The sequence below is a fragment of the Anoplophora glabripennis genome, unplaced genomic scaffold, assembly GCF_000390285.2.
Source record: "Anoplophora glabripennis isolate ALB-LARVAE unplaced genomic scaffold, Agla_2.0 scaffold111, whole genome shotgun sequence".
In the NCBI taxonomy this organism is placed as follows: Eukaryota; Metazoa; Arthropoda; class Insecta; order Coleoptera; family Cerambycidae; genus Anoplophora; species Anoplophora glabripennis.
Window position 1 is genome coordinate 986283 of NW_019416273.1, and position 20155 is coordinate 1006437.

General features: G+C 34.2%; 1 protein-coding gene across 1 annotated transcript in view; it reads right to left on the reverse strand.

Moving 5' to 3' along the window:
• Positions 1-20155, reverse strand: part of LOC108903924 (probable G-protein coupled receptor CG31760) — a 164797-nt gene that overhangs the window by 58162 nt on the left and 86480 nt on the right. Inside the window, exons 3-4 of the mRNA XM_023457357.1 lie at positions 15139-15340; positions 7021-7185 (exon numbers count right to left, since the gene is read on the reverse strand). Of these exons, the coding sequence (XP_023313125.1) occupies positions 7021-7185; positions 15139-15340 (367 nt within the window). The remainder of the gene's footprint in view (positions 1-7020; positions 7186-15138; positions 15341-20155) is intronic.

A 20155-nucleotide genomic window follows, 5' to 3' on the forward strand; every position in this document is an offset into this window, starting at 1 on the left:
TCAGCTTCCTATCTTAAAAATTGGAGGAGATAGAACCGATTAAGTGTAGGTATGTTTTTTTCAAAAATTTTGAAAAAGTCAAAATATTTCAAAAATGATTGAGTTTAAGGATAAAGTAAGGTTATGAGACTCACCTTAAAATTCGATGTAAAATCCAAAAATTAAATAAAAAATAGTACATTCCATTTGAAATAAGCGAGTTGACGTCTACTTCCGGTAGAACCGGAAGTTCCACGACGACGCCAATATTTTCAATCGATAGAACATTAGGAGAAACCCCCGTACATAAATTTTCAGACTTACAGTACGCGTAGTTTTCCAGAAACGTCTAATTGAAGGTCTATCTGGAACACCCTGTATTTTGTTCATATTCGAATAAAGCTTTTTCTTACGAATACATTGTTATAAGGTTTGATGGGTTTATTTCAAATAACAAGCGGGATTTTGAGAGAAAATTACATTACAATTACTTAAAAAAATTATTTAACGTAATTTTTCATAAAAGAAATTGTACTTACTTGGAAACGAAACAAATGCAAATAATTAACGAAATTTAACGTAAATCTTCAAATTGTCTTCCACCAACAATTTGGCACTGTCCCGCGCGAGAGTAAACACTTTGTACACTACGCTTAATAATTTCTGTGCTGATTCTTTCCATTTCAGCATGAATTCTCAGTTGTAAGTCTGCTAAATTGTTTGGTTGATTCAAGTATACCCTAGATTTTAGATAACCCCATAGAAGAAAATCCATAGGAGTCCAGTCGGGGGAATGAGGGGGCCACTTAAGAGATCCTCTTCGCTCTATCCATCTTTCAGGAAATGTATCATCAAGATGTTGCCGAACTTCTCAGCCAAAGTGAGGTGGATCTCCATCTTGTTGAAACCAAATATTTTCATAGGGTATATCGCCGTCTGCAGCGTTGGGGAAAAGAACTGCTACAGCCGGCACCAACTCAAAACGCAGAAAATCTAAATATCAGAATTCTCCAAAAAAGTAAGGAACTAAAAATCTCCTTCCTATGATTCCCACACATATATTTAATTTGCCTTTACGCTGACTGTGGAATTCTTGCGCCTAATGGGGATTGTCAAATGACCAATATCTACAATTATGGGAATGTACTGAGCGATTTAAACAGAATGTGGTCTCGTTAGAAAAAAATATATTACTTAGAAAATTTGAATTTTCATCACACTGTAACAATAATTGTTCACAAAAGTATAACCGACGGTCTGGGTCATCCTCATTTAATTCGTGTATCAGCCGGACTTTATATCTATGATACTTTTCTGGACGAAGCAACTTTACAACATATGATTGGTCTACATTGTTGTTTAGGGCTAGTTGTCTTGTTGACTGATTTCTTCAGCGATTTAAGGTCGTCCTTGTCGTATCCTATCTCTTACTCTTACACACTCAGTCTCTGTAATCTTGGTGACCAATTTACTCACCGTAGATCGTGCAATTGGTGGTCTGACACCACGTGTTTGATTAAATAGCTCACATGCTTCCGCATGGGTTCGTAGCTTATCACCATACCCAACCATCATTAAGATCTCTATACTTTCACGTTGAGTTAAATGTGCCATTCCTTCTAAGCTCCAAAAAATTCAGTCATAAATTTGCGAAATTTATTAAGGTTATATTAACGTACTAATTTGTGAAAATGTTACGCAACAGTGGTCTTTTTGTTTCTAAGCAACGACCAAAAACCGAAATTTAATAATTTTTATAAGTGACCTGAGTGCCAACAAAAAGAACCCTAATTTTTATTGCTAAACTCGCAAACTTTGTTCGTTTTTATTTTTCGTTAATTATTATTTACATTTGTTTCGTTTCTAAGTACAATTTCTTTTATGAAAAATGACATTAAATAATTTTTTTAAATAAATGTCATTTCCCCGCAATATCTCGCTTGTTATTTGAGATAGACCCATCAAACCTTACATCACTGTATTCGTAAGAGAAAGCTTTATCCGAATATGAATAAATATACAGGGTGTTCCATTAACAATAATCATATTTTAACTTTTAAGAATTGTATATTAAGCTACATCCCATTCTCAACGAAATACTTGTGTTACTTCTTTTCAGGCCGTCGATTGGGAGGTCGAACTGGTAGTCGTCATAGGCAAAAAGGCTCAGAACGTGAGGGCGGAGAACGCCTTGGACTACGTCTTCGGATACACCGCCACCCAAGATCTAACAGCAAAAGACTGGATAACAAGGAATGGGGGGCAGATGCTGCTCTGCAAGAACATGGACAACTTCTGCCCTTTGGGACCGTGCGTCATCACGAAGGACGAGATTCCTGACCCCCACAACATCCGCGTGAAGACCTGGGTGAATGGGGTGCTGAAGCAGGACGGCAACACTGTGGAGATGGTGCACAGGATTCATAGGATTATAGAATATCTGTCTAGGTAAGTATTTTTTTGTGTTGGCAAATTTCTTAATAAAAAGGCCTTCAACCCTCTGTACTTTGAAAGTAAAAGATGACGAATCCGTGGTAGGATTGTCATCTTTTATAATAAATATTAAAAAATTAAATTGAATATAAAAAATATCAATATCATCAAAAAACAAAAGTTGGCCTTTAAATAACATTGGACATGGGCTAACTTCCTCAAACGGACACTGAATTCAAATTCAGTAACCTCAAAAACATTCCATCGCTTATTTCCAATTTTTCCAATATTTTGCTTTGAAAATAAAAGAAAAACAGTTTTTTCCCGATTTTTCCGAATAGTTAATCTCTATTAGTGAAAGAAATATCTTATTCCCTTTTTTGAAAATATTTCCTCATCCACGAATTTTTTATTAATATTGGTTGAATTTTTTAATTACTCACAGTGTTGCCCAGGTCAGTTGGAACATTTTCAGTAGAGACGTGTCGAAAATTCAGTAGAAATCAGTAGACAAAAATTCCTTACGTTTTGTGTCTTACATATTCACAGAGGCAAAATCACACCAGTGGCGTATCTTACTGTAATCGAACAACTTTATTGTAATGAAAATATATTTATTTCAAAAATTAACAAATAAAAAGTTATTTTCTCAAAACAAATACTTATAAAATATATTGAATATGAGAACTATTAACAAAAAATATACAGTTTTATACAGAAAGAAAAAATATATAATATGTATAATATAAAAAAAATAAATACTGCCCCTTTTTTATTCAGAATCTGAAAGTTCACTATTTTGTTGTTTATACATATTGTTATTAAGCAAATCTAAAACATTTTTGGTAAAATCGACATTGAAACAATTTTCCTTTCGTATTTTAAGAAAATTTTTGGTATGCAAACGGCTTATAATACTGGCAGTAGAGAGTTTGTTGCGGCGATCCGTTTTGGGTTTTAGTAGATTAACTTCTGAGAAAATTCCACATCGGCGGATGAATGTGATAAAACAAGCCTATTTTATTCCAACACTCTTCAGCAGACATATCAGCACTCATGTCACTATTTGTGTTTCTAAGAAGTCTCCACTCATTGTCCGGCTTCTGTAAGTCATTTTCTGAATATTAGATTTGGAAATTGAGCAGCTAATGGAACTATATCAAATATACTGTCACTTTTTCTTTTAAGGACAGTGAAATCAGTAGATCTACTGAAAAATCAGTAGACCTGGCAACACTGATTACTCATTCAATTCAATTCAATTCAGTTTGCTGAAAAATTACTGTGAACCTGAGAGCGTCATCTGGTCTACAGTGTCTTAATACGTACTGCATCATCTACTATTCGCTATATGAAACACAACGCGCCATCTATCGTTAAGTATACATTTCAAATTTTTCCAACTCTTTTCTTTGTAAACCCTTCAAACATTCAGAAAAACAACCGNAATACTGCCCCTTTTTTATTCAGAATCTGAAAGTTCATTATTTTGTTGTTTATACATATTGTTATTAAGCAAATCTAAAACATTTTTGGTAAAATCGACATTGAAACAACTTTCCTTTCGTATTTTAAGAACATTTTTGGTATGCAAACGGCCTATAATACTGGCAGTAGAGAGTTTGTTGCGGCGATCCGTTTTGGGTTTTAGTAGATTAACTTCTGAGAAAATTCCACATTGGCGGATGAATGTGATAAAATAAGCATATTAAATAAAAAATTATATAAAACGGGGAACACTGGCATATCACCGTATTGAAGCTTTTTTATTTTATTCCAACACTCTTCAGCAGACACATCAGCATTCATGTCAACATTTGTGTTTCTCCAGTCATTGTCCAACTTATGTAACTCATTTTCTGCAATTAGATTTGGAAAATGGAAATTGAGCAGCTAATGGAACTATACTGTCACTTTTTCTTTAAGGACAGTGAAATCAGTAGTTCTACTGAAAAATCACTAGACCTGGCAACACTGATTACTCATTCAATTCTGAATAAAAACTATCCTTCAGTTTGCTGAAAAATTACTGAGAGTATGAGAGCGTCATCTGATCTATAGTGGCTTGTTAGGTACTGCATCATCTACTATTCGCTATATGAAACACAACGCGCCATCTATCGTTAAGTATAAATTTCAAATTTTTCCAATTCTTTTCTTTGTAAACCCTTCAAACATTCAGAAAAACAACCGCGAAACGTTTTAATGAAGCGAAATGATGTACTCTCTCGGCAAATCTGAAAATTACCAGTTTGCGGCATTAGCCCTCAATCGTTTCGGGTCGTGTGCGTGGTAGATTAGCCCCTCGATCGCCCTTTCCCAGAATTATTAATTAGTGTACCCAAATACATTACTCCCGACTTCACTTAAGAGGGTTTAAATCGATAACAGATGAATTAAATTTAATTCTGTCCTAACTGAAGATAACCATCTCATATAAGGGCTGAAATTAAAATCATACAGGGTGTTATTTAAGTTGAACCGTTCTTTTTAACCAGACACGAAATTAAAAAAAATATGAACATTTTTAAAAAGACTCAAAACTATACCTTTAGGGCAGTTTTGAAGTATTAAGGCCACACTGGAGTATAAGATGCGTCGACTTGCTGTGTAATATGTCTGATAGTAGTTGTGGATCTTTTTCAACATGCCTAGGTCGATTTTTCTGTAGATACTCTGTTTTGTGAGACTTTTGAACAACACAATTAAACCTATGAGCTGCGAAAGCAAAAAACACTCCGGCACACAATCGTGATGCTACGGCAGCATTTTGATGACACTCCCCGTATATATATATTAATTTATTCGTCACTACAGTACATATGGACCATTTCAAATACAAAAATTTAGGCAATTATTATATTTCAAATTGTTTTTCCGTCATTTTCGAGGTTTTGAAAAATGTTTGCAAAACCTTGATATAAAACGCAGTCTGTATTTTAGAGAATTCGCAATTTATAATAAAACTTATTGTTAATTATTTTATGTAACAATTTTATGAGGCTTAACCGGCTATAATCTTCACAAGAGCACCTACAATGTAATGGCTATAACTTTTGGTGTTTAGTTGCAAAGACACACCCTGTATATCATGTAATTTTATTTGTGCATACTTGTTTAGTACTTTTTATTATATTAAAAAACTTTATAAGATACAAGCAAAGTATATCCTCTTATCATATCAATTTTCAATTTATCAGATATGAAATTATGGAAAATTTAAAAATTCCTACATTATCTTCTTGATGATGTAAGTACAATTTTATCAGTAAAAATCAATAAGATTCCATGACGCCCCTGATCTATTCTCAACGGGGATTCTATTACTAAAAAATAAAACGTAATACCATCGTGTTTACAGAATAAGTATATTTAGATTTTGTGAATTTAGTTTCCAATAATTAAACTAGTTTGTTTTTGTAGATAACTAATCTTAAATTTCCTCATCATAGGTCAAACATAGAAGGAGATTCATTCCTTACAAAATATTTAGTTCTGTTCGAAAAATATTCCAACTATTATTAAAAATACAATCAAATGAGGTCAAGGATAATAACGCAGTTAATTTACCACCAGGGACGTAACCAGGGAAGGGGCAAGGGAAATAAAAATAATAAAATTTTTTCATTTTGTGTATTTTTATGACAATTTTTTTTTAGGGCGATGACGTTACTCCCAGGCGACATTATATGTACCGGCACGCCATCTGGTGTCGGAGCGACTCAATATCCCCCTCAGTATTTACAGAAAGGCGACCTGTTGGAGAGCGAAGTTGAAAAAATCGGCAGGATGGCAAATCGTATAGTTTGAGATAGACAACATAGCAAATAGTAAATTAATCAAGTCATTATTAGATAATATCATCAATTCTAGGAAATTGGAACAAGATTGTAGGGAAATAAGTGTTGTATTTTGTTATAGTTATCACAAGATGAGTTTAGAAGTTTTAAAAATATTTTTAACCTCACATTCGCCGCTTGTGTAAATATAACCTCACTAAAATACAGTTAATGACTGATTTTGCTAAAAAGTCATTCTGATTTTAAAATTTCTGAACTCGTTAGCTGTTTCCTATTATCTGTATAATAAATTGGATATGTTAGACTAATTGTAGGCTTCAGTAAATTTACTTTCTTCCATTTTCAAGACTAGTGTATTGTTATTGGTGAAATCCAAATGTTAAACCATTTATTTTTGTATCTATACCAAAGGCATTAAATATTGTTTTGTTGAACCTTATTTGATTCGATGTTTTACGTTCAGCCTCTTCATCCTAGATTTGATGCAGAAGAAGATTCAATAAGTCATTTCTCATTTTAAATTTTAACTATTTAGCTGCCTTTTTTAAGTTAGAAGACGTCTATTTCGGATAAATTTTAAAATGCGATCTGCAGACTCTTCTATGTATCAATAACATTAATTTACAAAAAAGTAGCTCTAGTAACTATTAGATGGTGCTAGTGGTTCTACGTATTTTAATATGACCCCATACACATATACAATAATTTACACAAATTTATGCAATGTTGAAGACAGTTTCAACTCGTTTAAACTTTGGAAAAGCATTCCAAGAATCTATGTTTATAAAAGAATTATTGTTCGACTCACCCACGACGCCCTGGTGGGGGTATTGGAACACTGTAGGATATCAGCCACCGTCTTGCCAGACATGAGTAGTATGGATAAGTCCACCACCCCTTGTAAGCCACGTTTGGGGGACTCTCCACGAACTTGGGGGACCTCAAGCCTGGGCTGGAGTCAGCGTCTTCGTACCTGAAAGAAACGGACACCTTTGATAACTACAAGACGTACGTACATGAAATTGCCTTACTACTCAAGAAGTCTGGTATACGGATGGCATTCACAGTAACAGTGACTCCTAATGAATTTTTGTCTTTAATTAATTCAAATGTACTTTTTTCTTTAACGTTAACGCCATGTATTACGAAAGTCCGTGAATTTAGAGCCTTGATTTACTAAGACTTTCAAATCTAAAATAATCTATTTTTAAAGTGTCCTATTGATTAACTGAGTTTTAAAGGCCATATGTTCAAATGCAGCATTTGTGGTTACTGAAAATTAAAGTGATCGTGTTTTACTAAATATAGATTTGTGTTTGTGTATCTTCATTGTCTCAAATTCCCAGGCGATATTATGAAAAAAATGTATACGTATCTAAAAAGAGTTGAAGTGGTTCGAGCCTATTGTTTGTCAGGACAAAATGATGCGGCTGCAAGAAAGCGATACCAAATGCATTATTTCGACGGACAAGTACTGAATAAAAAAGTATTTTAATATTTGTTGAACATTTAATAGATCATAGGAGCTTTGACCGCCAGTATGCTGATATTGGACGAGAACAAACTGAGTGAGTGAGAAACTTTGAACCAAAAATTTTAAACGCTGTGGAAGAAGATCCTGGTATGAGGACTAGAAGATTAGCTGTTATAACAAAATTTATATATTTATTTAAATTGAATGTATATGTTTATAAAATGTGATATGAAGTTTCGATATCCTAAACTCTTTTATTTTGTACCTATTTTACTTTGAACTTTAATGAAATAAGAAGAGAATTTCTTTTATACCTTTACCTTAATGTTTTCGTCAATGACTAATATGTACGGAAAAATGCTTGTTTTTTTACCATTTTCTTTTGGTCTAGATAAAAGTGAAACAAATTTTTTGCCTAATTTCTCTAATTTTGATTTTTTGTGTAAGTTACAATGTAATTGGTCGCAATTATAAACAAATTACAACAAATTAAAAATTTCAAGGGTTTCAAAATATGGAAAAAATAGTTTTTTCGTAGATATTGGGCGCCAATATCTTATGTACTGCATAATACTGTCAACTATAAGTACTTTAGAGAGAGGAAGAGTAACATACAAAATTTAAATAATCACTCTGTAACTATAGTCAAAACTTTGAAAGATAAATATGTATGGACTTATGGCCATTACTTTATTTAGACACATATCTCTTTAGTAGATTTTTACAAAAATACCTTCGGTACAAATATTCATTTAACTCATTACATAGAACAAAAGTTATAAATATAATTGGAATCAATTACATGTCAGTATTACACAATAAATATAAAAGCAACGAAAAGTGTCCAGTTGCAAACTGAATGCATATTGAACTGACCCTTGCACTATGTCCATCTAGCTCACTATCTCTATAAACTGGTGAACTGACTCAGTCATTGTTCCCGATTCTTCTACCGGCTGTTTAATTCTAATGCACTCAGCATTTTGTAAAGAATATTTAAACCCCGGAAACTTGGTGAATCGGGGCCAGTTCAGGGCCAGTCCGGGGCCCGTCCGGAGCCACTTTGAGAACCAGTCCACAGAGCACCAACCAGTCGATGGCCAGAAGCCAGTTCACCGTTTTTATCCTCCACATGAAAAGCTATCCCTCAGAGATGTAGGTACGTATTTTGTGTAATAAAATGTAAAAATGAATTGATTTGCCTCTCTGTTTTTACCCTTTTAGCAGAAAAGCGAGTAGCCCGAGAAAATAATATATTTTTTTTTACTAGTTGTTTTTAGTATTTTCAATAGACAATACATTACATTAGACAATACGTCTAAGTTAAATATAAACTTGTTCCATTTTAATACCAAAAGTACAAAAATTAACACTAAACCTATATAATTAGGTTGATTTCCTCCAACTTTTTTATTCTGTGTTCCTTCCCTCCAATTAGTTCTGTTAAGTTCTTCCAAATCCTTCATTATATTGTCTTTCTACTTTGTCTTTGGTCTTCTTTGCCTCTTTCTCCGTACCTCGCTTCCAAATATACATATTTTTTGGAACTCGTTTGCATTCTCATAACATATCCTAACCATCCTATGTCGCTTTATTTGGTTCAGGTTATTCTTGCAATTCCTTGTTATTTCTTCTTTCCCAACCGTCTTGAACCCTTTTACCTCTATATACATATCTTTCTATTTAAATATTCTTATTTCTCAAACATTTAATGTATTATTGTTTTATAAATTTTCAATTTAGTGTGCCTCGATATTTTCTTGTTATTCCTCAATTTACCTACATTGTTTTCCAATCATAATTCGTCTTTGTATTGTTTTTTTTGTATATTTGGTTTTCTGAAAATTCATTTCCCAAATAATAATTAAAACTATTTGCTGCTTCTTACCTGTGTATTGTATTCTTGCTCTCCTTGTAATTATTTTCAATGAATCATGAAGATTCAAATCATTCTTTTTCGGTCTGTGTCATATACTTCATTTTATTTTCATTAATTTCAAATCCCATTCCTTGCGCTGCTTCTTCTAATTTCAAAATACACATACTGTAATACATACTCCAAAGCACAATTAAGAAATAATGAAGGTAATTTATCTCCCTCTTGAACTGTATATGTCATTTTTATCTACTTAAGTAAGCTTCCATCTATTTCCAACTCTTTCAACGCCTTACATATTTTTTTATTCTTATTCACTCGTAAACTTGTTTGAAATCTATGAAAAGTGTATATTTTTCCTTTTTGTATGTGTGTGTGATAGAACTACTATTAATTTTTAGACTTTTAATTATTTCTTCCACTTCTCTCAAGGTCGGTGGTTATTCTACATCTTGATTGGTTTGATCTTGACGTTATCATCTTCATCATATAATCGTTACCTGTTAATGTATTAGTAACTCCCTAAAATGATCTTTCTTTAATTCCAAAATTTCTTCTTTCCTAATAATGTGTCCATCTTTATTTTTATAGAATATGGTCGTTGTCTGGTGTCCTACTTTTCCAATTTTTATTCCTTGTTAAAGATTTCTTATCTTTTCGGTTTCAAATTCATCTACAAGTCTTTCATTATATTTTCTTTTTTCCTTTCATGCGTTCCTTACATTTATTTTATACTTCTTGTGCGTCCAACACCTTAAAAATCCAAACATAAAATTGTCCCTTCCGCAAATGCCTGGACCAGTGCATTCCCAACCAAATATCGATCCCTTCCCACCAGCGTTCTGTATGTATCCCAAGACGCGTCCCGAACAGACATCTCTGTTCGCATTTACCCGACTGTAATTCGATGAAGCGCACCTTTATCGACTGTATATCGCGGGGCTTACTCGCCACGGCGATAAGCCATCGCGTTACATTGTTGTCGGATAATCTGAAATATTGTTATATTGGGGGAAGCCACCATCGGCACGTCTTGAGGGGGCTCAGCCGCAAGTCAAGCCGTGTCGCTCCAAGCTGCTGTTTGGGATTGCTGTAATGCGCATCGGAATTTATTTTTGGAGCGTTTTCAGACGATGTGTCGATAAAGTCGGATGTTTCCAAAACACAGGAAAACATTGGAACTATAGACAGCTGTATTACATGTACGGAAAATATGATATAGAGTGCGTCCAATTAGTGGCTTCGTCTCCTATCATAGCTTTACATTTGTAGACTAGGGCGGATCTGTCGAAATATCCAACTACTTGGATGTAAGAGGGGGGCAAGCTGATTTTTGCTGGAATACTTTCAGTACAACTCACATAATAAATGTGTAGATCCCTAAATCTGGGCGAGGTCCGGAACATTTTCAAAATTGCAAAAATGTTAAAAAATTTTTAAAAAATAACGAGCGTTCAAATAAAAACGTGGTCGAAGTTGGCTCTGACACATTGGACGTAAGGAGTAGCTTATAGCGACCAACTTAACCTCATTTCTCAACGAGCTGTATAGCAGCTGTCAGTTTCAATAACGTTAATGACTATATAACTTTACTTTTAAGAATAATCGTGATAACAATAACAAACAATTAAAGGAGCTGCGGAAAGTGTCCCCCTCCTTGTTATAACAATAAATTAAAGCAGCTGCTGAAAGTGCCCCCCTCCTTGTTCCAAGCACTTTTCACACCTGTTGCTCAAAGAATTAAAGACATTTTCTAAGATGCTCGGGGTATTGTAAATTTCACGAATCTTGTCTATAAGTCGAGCCTGCAGATGGTTTAAATCAGGAATAGGCAGTTCAAAAATAGTGTTTTTAAGGTAAGGCCACAAAAAGAAATCACACGGCGTAATATCACATGACCTCGGTGGAAATTCATGTTCAGCATTGAGACTTATTAGTCGATTTTGGAAAACTTCCCTCAACATATTCATCGTCTCGCCTGCCGTATGTGCCCTTGCGCCATCTTGTTGAAAGTAAAAGTTTGTAATTTCGTTTTCTTCCAGCTGGTTAACAAAAGGAGCGATAATTTCTTCTCTATACCTTTGCGCAGTAAGAGTACCATTAAAAAAAATAGGTCCATAAATCCTCCTTCGATTGAGAGCACACCAAACTCCAATTTTTTGAGCGCGTAGAGGGCCCTCGACAAAAAAGTTATCTGGTTTTTCAGAAGACCACATTCTCATATTCTGTGAGTTTACGTAACCACTTAAATGAAACCAGGCTTCATCAGAAAAAAAGGTGATATTATGAAGTTCACCGTAGTTGATTAAAAACCATTCACAAAATACAGCCCGTCGCGGAAAATCAACTTCATGAAGTTCTTGCTGACAAGTTAAACGATAGGAGAACAAACGCAAATCTTTTTTAACACTGTGTGGCAGGTACCGACTGATACTCCTACCATTTGTGATAATACACGTACAGAAGTTCTTGGCGCATTTTCCATTATTTGTTGGACATTTTCTTTTAATTCTTCAGTCCGCTTTTTAGGTCGGCCGCTTCCTTCTTTCCTTGTTACACTGTCCGTTTCACGAAAAACATTAACACAACGCTGAACTGCACTTAAAAATTTTGCACTCAACAACGCCGGGAAATTGATTTTGAAATTCTATGAAACATTCCTCAATAGAATACTTCCATATTCCATCAATCTTGCATCCATTTCTAAAGTAGGACTCTATGATAAACACTTTTTGTACTTGAGAAAACACCATTTTAAACGCTTTTTAAAACGAAAATATTCAATTTGATAGCGGCGATAAAGCGCTTTGACAGATGACGTTTAAGTTCATTTTTTGCTATACGCTACGCCCTACGTCCAAATTTTCAGAACCAACTTGACCACGTTTTTATTTGAACGCTCGTTACCTATTTTTTCGGAGTTTTTTACTTATATCTTGGAACATATTCATTTTGGAAGAATATTGAATAGGAAAAATCGGTTTAGAATTGAATTTTGCACAATATACTGTAAGTTAAAAATGTTTAAATTTATTACCGATGTTGCAAAATAGCAATAATTGATGAAAAAGATAATCAAGTTTTTTTGGATAATTTTTTTAAAATATTTTAATTGTCCCAGGGCATTGTAATTTTGGTAAAAAAAAACTTTAGAGTAACAAAACAACTCACCAAATTTCATTAAAATCTGTTCGATAGTTTTCGCAAAATAATTTTCTGATAAAAATTAAAAATAAAATTTTTCGAATTTTCAAAATGTTGCACAGCCTCAAATAAAGCCTCTAGATCAGGGGTCGGCAAGTAATTTTAGGTGAGGTCCGGATACTTTTGAAAATTTTTAACGAGGTCCAGAAAAAAATTCATATTTCTTATTTTTTTATTTTAATTTGGACTCAAATTTAATCTGCTTACTAACCATTAAGAACTCAAAACACTCACACAATTGTAAAATACTAGAAAAAATGATAACATTGGCACTTAAACGTAAAATACATTTTTTAAATAATTTATTTGAGTAATTTATACTTTCAAACAATTTTTGGCGGTCCAGTATTTTACCTTCCGCGGTCCGGACCTGGACCGCGGTCCGCCAGTTGCCGACCCTTGCTCTAGATACTTAAAAAATTTTTCACATAGAAAAGACCGCTCAACCTCTCAAATGGTTTTTAAAAAATTGAAATCGGTTGATTAGGACGGCTACAGTAAATTTTTAAAGTTAACACTCTTTTTTTATTCTTAAACAATTAGATTACATTTATCAATTTCCAATTTAGTTTTTTTCAAAAATTATAATTTTAAAGTACTCGGAAAGACGCTTCTTTTTTTTAAAAAAAGTTAAATTCCCTTTATTGGTTCTCGAGATTTAAGCGATTCAAAGTTTATCGTTAATTTATAAACAATTTAGCAATAATGATCCAGTGGCTTTGTTTTTCCGAGTTCTAAGCTGTAAAAAAATATTTTTTATCCATAAGTTATCGGCAACATAGATAAATCAGCGGAAAAGCTGTCGCTCGCACGCGCCAAAAAATTCACAAAACACGAAAAGTGGGGGAGGGGGCTTTCGCTCCGAGACTGAATTCGGAGGTTCAAAATGCGAAGGTACGAAAAAAATTCCATTATCTCGGCTTCTAATGGACCAATTTTGATCTTTTTTTTTTTAATCCGAAGTCTCGCGAGCCAAGGAATTCGAATATCGTAACGCCAACTGTCTAATTTGCACATATTTTGTTATTAAAAAAGTTTATTATTTATGCATTAAATATACTGTATATTTTACCCTATGCTATTGCATTTTTTTTCAATGAAAAAATTTGTTTACGTATATATTTTTTGGTAAGGTTTTTTACTATTCGGGCTTCAATTTCTAATGTACAATTTTATTTTCTAAAAGTAATGTACTCTTGTTAGAACTTCCTAATGTGGACGGTTTTCGGGAAAATAGACTTTAATTAAACTCTTACAATATTACGGTGTATAAAGTGATTTTTCTCAAAGTAGGCTTATGTCAAAACTTATTGATGGATATCTTATAAACATCGCATACATTCTTAGTTAAACTCTAATTAACCTTGTATCAAAATTTTGGTGATTGTTAATGACTGTAGTTAGAATGACAGTCACTAAAATTTTGAAACAAAGTTAATTAAAGGTTAAAATATTACTAAGAATGTATGCATGCGTGTTTATGAGATATCCATCAATAAGTTTTGACATAAGCCTACTTTGCGAAGTCACTTATTTTATACACTGCAATATTGTAATAGTTCAATTAAAAGCCATTTTTCTCGAAAACCGTCCACATTAGGAAGTTCTAACAAGAGGACATTATTTTTAGAAAATAAAATTTTACATTAGAGATTGGAGCCCGAATGGTAAAAAACATAAAATTAAAAAAATTAAAACACTTAAAATGTAATAAGAATGTAGCATAACTAGCGCCCTCTATGAAATATCCAAAAAATAATTAGACCAGCGTATTTGGCATCCTTAAAAACCCCGGAATATAAAATATCATAAAAATATTTCGCACCTTTTGGAAATTTTTGTAAAAATTCTATTTAAGAAATTTTATTTTGTCGCTCTGCATCTGGAAAACAAAAGGAGAGACATATAGTTCATAGGACAAAAAATTCTTACTTTTTGTCGTACTATCACTTCTGTATTTATGGGAGGTCTTTCTGAAATACAATGTATATTAAATCCGCTAATTCTTGATTTGAATAAGGCATTTTAAAAACAAATAATGTAAATCAATTACAATCGACGAGAGCAAGCAAGACACGTCTGAGACAGCGCCGTGCAATTAACCACCCTGAACTTGACCTAGCTACTGCATTGTAAACAGTTGATCAGTTGATTAAGTGCGACGACGCAGTGTCGGCCAAAAGTTCGCGTAATAATCTTTGACTAATCTTCTGCATGACACTTTAAAACAAAGATTGCGTGACAAAAATTGTTTGGTTTCACGTTATTTCAGAAACGGCTTGAATAAGTTTTTGTAGTAAAATTGAACGTTGATTGACTGATATATAAAACACAGTAGTAATTTAGCGAATTCTTGATGGTTCTCCACTCACCATGGGTAATCCGTGTTGGGCCTGTGTCCCGCGTCCATTCCGGTCTCGATGATCTTCTTAGGTCCCCCCATTTCCAAACCTTGCCTCTGCCACCAGGCGCAATTAACGAGCGTCCCCGTGGACGCGTTGATGGCCAGAACCCGCGCTGAAAGAACCATTTTGTCCGAGACCAGGAGGTTCTTTGAGATCGCGTCCTGCAGTCCTGAAAAGAAAAAGAGGATGAGAAACATGTTATTGCTCACTATACGGGGTGCACAAAATAAATCAAACTTGCCTGAAACTATACTAGAATGCATTTCTTAAAAATATTGAATATGTATTTACTTTTTCCCTTTTTTCCGCTTTGATATAAAAAGCAATATAAAGTTAATCGATATAATTTGTATAATTTTTTTTAATAAGCGGGAATAACTGAACATATTGGAAATTAGATTTTTTATAGTGTTGCTTAATATTCATACGTCAATTTTAAATGTATATATGTATAATACTCTATGTACGAATACAAAATTTTTGAATGTCTTATGACTCAGTCATAAGATCATTAATTTTAAGGGAAGAAAGAAAAAATGAGTACACTACGAATACGCGATTGAAATAATTTTAAAATGTATATTTATGCTGAAAAAAATATTTTCAAATCATTTTGTATCAAAAAATTTAAATTGCAATTGTGCCAAAACTAATGGTCCGATAGCGCCTACTTTTTGCACACTTAAAGTACATATAATTCACTACTTCAGGGTCAGCTCTACAACTTAAAAAAATGGTGGGGTAATGAATTTTTTAAAACACGTTAAATATTCCTGTTTTTTCGGGTTTTCTTCGTTTCTAATTATCCGATCCGATCGATCGACCTCTCGTTTTATCCGTATTTCGATTCTCTACAAATTATCTCTTTATAGCATTCAGATTGCTTCCTTTGTTTAGGTTTTATAAGCAAAAAACTTAAAAAAATGCGATTTTTGCATAAAAATGTTATAAAAAATTAATTAATGGTAAATTGGAGTAAGAAACATATAAGCATATATCTACAGACTATCTTTTATATGATTGCACAGTCCATTTGCTACTTTGTCACAAAATCACTGATTTAAAGCTCTTTTGATTGGCCTAGTAAGCCTTAAAATTTCCTAGGAGGCCGATTTAAACGAGTTTAAATTTTAACCCAACTTTCTAATCGTCATTACATTTGAGGACAGAACGTAACCACGGGAAAATGCACTTACACCATCGCGTGTATCGTCGCAAACGAACAGAGAAAACACATCAATCACGTCGAGCATGGCCCTTAAACCGTCTGTATATCTGAAAGTTATCGATCCCCCTTTTGAAGCAAGCATAACTTCGACATGTTACGCCACAAGTGCATGGCATGGCTCTGGAACCTCACCGTGTCGGTATTCGCTCCTTCTCAACCCTTTTAGTATTTTTTCGAGAGATTTACGGCTTCAGCAGAGGGAAAGACACCTGGTTTTGACATATTTATCAAATGTTTGGGGCTGCGGTATGATTTGAAATATTCCAGAAGAAAATACCATAATAGGCATTTTATACAGAGCACTTTTGTTACAGGAAAGTGGAATAAGGGCTGTAAATACAGGGTGAGCCGGGAGGAACGCACCAAACTCCAGGAATGAATTTTACATGAAAAATGTTGTCCGATTTTCATTTGTTTTCAAGTTATAAGGTAATTACAAATCATAAAAATTTGAAATCGGAGTATGTCATATTCCATGTTCAAAAGTAAAACAGGATATTTGTCAGTGTCATTTTTTTATGTTGCAATAATTTAACAATTGATTACACGTTTGTACGATCAAAGTGTTACAAAGTATTTGTTTATGGTTTTGCAATGGGAATGCTAATGCTGCTGTTAAAGGATATCGTCAAAGGTTTCCACATCACATGTCCTGATAAAAATGTATTTATCAGAGTTTTCAATACACTATGCGAAATCAGAAGGCTTCCCAGTGCTACTACATCATCTGAACAATCTCATCGACAAGTTTTAGAAGAAGTATAAAATATTCTGGGTTTAGTGGAAGATGATGCTGCTCACGAATAATTGCTACTCAATTGGGGATTCCAAGAAAAAATAGTAATAAAAAACCTCCACGAGTGAGGCTTATATCTGTACCATGTACAAAGAGTACAACTCCTGTAACTGGGAGATTATGCTAAGCCAATCGAGTTTTGTCGATGGATCAATAATAATCATCTTGTTGTATCCCGCAAACTTTTTACGGATGCAGCAACGTTCACACGTGACGGCATAACTAATACCCGCAACTCTCATGTATGGTCAGACGAAAATGAATTACAAATACTTCTAGAGGATGTTCCTATCAACATGACAATGCGAATGTACTATCAGCAAGATTGAGTTCCTGCACATTTCGCTCGTTCAGTCAAGCTACATTTGAATGAGAGGCTTCAAGAGCATTGGAGACGCGTGGCAGTGGTCCTATTAGTTGGCCTCCAACATCTCCAGACATCATAGCACTAGATTGCTGTTTATGGGGCTGGTTGAAAAATGAAGTGTACAAAGTTAGAGTGAACACTCGGGAGACACTAATTCGACGCATCAATATTGCAGCACTTATTAAAGAAAGACGTGTAGCAATCAGGAGGGCTGCAGATGCCTTTCGTAGACAAGGCAGAAAGCGTTTAGAGGTCAATGGTGGTGTTTTTGAGCATTTAATCAAAGAACGCTATGATTAATAGAATATGAATAAATTATTTCGTTTATGGTAATGTACGTCATAACTTGAAAACAAATGAAAATCGCATACATGAATTTTTTCTTATTTTCGCGTGTAGAATTCATTCTTGGAGTTTGATGCGATACTACCGACTCACCCTGTATAACGAATAAATATATATTTTGTATGTTTGAGCCTTTGAAGTAAAGTAAGTAATGCTTTGAATCATTAGAGGTACTTATATATTCAATCAAAGTGATTCAAATTGGAATAAACAGTATGTAGTCTCTTGCTAACGAGAATTTTACATCAAAATTCCCTTTTGATAAATGGTTTTAAGAGAAAACGGATGATAATAGTTATTTACGGACCAAGGAAGTTATAATAAAGTTAATTAGTGAGGGCAACAGGCTTTAGCCCAAGGGATAACAAGTTGCTCAAAGTTATTAACATCAAATGACTGCTGTGATGCATGGATAATTTTATTTCTTAATAAAGAGATATACAGGGTATGGCGTGTGGCGTGTATAATCTATAAAAAAATTAACTACAGCTTCCTGATGATATTTGTAATAGAAAAGTCTTATACGAAAAAGTTCTATCTTCGCTTTTTTTTGTAAATTAAAGTTCATTTATTTAACGAAAATGAAGGCCGATTCTGTGTTATTTATTAAAAACTTTGGAAATGTTTTTATGCGACCCGAGATGCAACCTTATAATTTAAGTCGGTATAATCTAATACTAGTAATACTAAAAGAAGGTTAGGTTACATTGTCAAAAAATTTGTGCAGTCAACTGATTTTGTATTTGTATTGAATTCATTATTCACTTAATTATTAAATATTAAGCATCGTCCATCGACCCATCAGTGTTAAAAAGTGAAAGATTCCAGACAAAAGTTTTTATTTTGTAATTCCACGATAGTGACAGTGTAATTTTTATAAAGAAGTAAAAAATAAGAATAGCGTGCCGATTACATTAAAAACGAGATTCTTATTTCTTACTTTGCTTAATTTTTTAGTTTGTGCACAAACTAGTTTTACAATGAACCGAGAAAACAATGCATTTACTATTTCCGAACGTGTCGATATGGTGTTAGTGTATGGTGCAGCCGGAGAAAATGCGCTCGCGGCGACTAGGTTGTACCGGGAACGATGGCCACAACGTCACCCCCCATGTGCAAATACAATCCTACAGTGCGTTCAGCGGCTGCGAGATACGGGAAGTGTTATTCCTCGAGGAGAAGGACGTGGTCAGCAAGTGAACCTTAATGTTGAAGATGCAGTGTTGGAAAATCTTGACGAAGACCCCACAATTAGTACTCGACGACTCGCACAGCAAGTAGGAACCTCATCTCGTACCGTACATCGCATCTTAAGGCGCCAGCTGTTGCACCCCTATCATCTGCAACCAGTTCAACAGATTTTACCCCCGGATTGTGATCAACGAATGCGTTTTTGCAGATGGTTTTTACGGCAATGTGCCAATCAAGTAGACTTTCCTGCTTATGTTTGTGTAACAGATGAGGCGACATTTACCCGTGATGAAGTGAATTTCCATAATATGCACATATGGGCCGATGAAAATCCTCACGCGATTAGGGAAACTCATTTTCAACATCGGTTCTCGGTAAATGTTTGGGCTGGCATAATAGGCGATGTACTTGTGGGTCCCTATTTCTTTGAAGGACGACTAAATGGACCAACATATGCTGACTTTTTGGAGAACCGGTTGCCTGAATTATTGGACGATGTGGCATTACAAGTTCGGGCACGCATGTTTTATCTTCAAGATGGGGCTCCTCCACACAGTACTCGAGAAGTAACGACACTTTTGAATGAAATGTTTCCTCAGCGATGGATTGGACGCTTTGGTCCTGTGCCGTGGCCACCTCGGTCACCCGATCTAACTCCAATGGACTTTTATCTTTGGAGTCACTTGAAGTCATTGGTTTACAATACTCCAATTGCTACGGTGGAAGAATTGCGAAACCGTATACTTGAAGCTGCTGACACAATTAGGGGAATACCTGGAATTTGGGAAAATATTCGCCAAAATTGGGTGCGTCGGTGCCATGCCTGTATCCGCGCTAATGGGGATCAATTTCAACATTTTCTCTAGAAATGGTAAGTTTTATTTCATTTTGTTCCATATTTTAATGGAGTTTGTTTAGTGCACGCAGTTGGCAACTACAGATGCTTACGGATGTGGTTTTGTTTGCGAACTCTTGCAGTAACAACAATGCATTTAAGATAGTAATTACTATTAATTATTATAATAAGAAAATATCAGTTTTTTTTAAATATCTATTT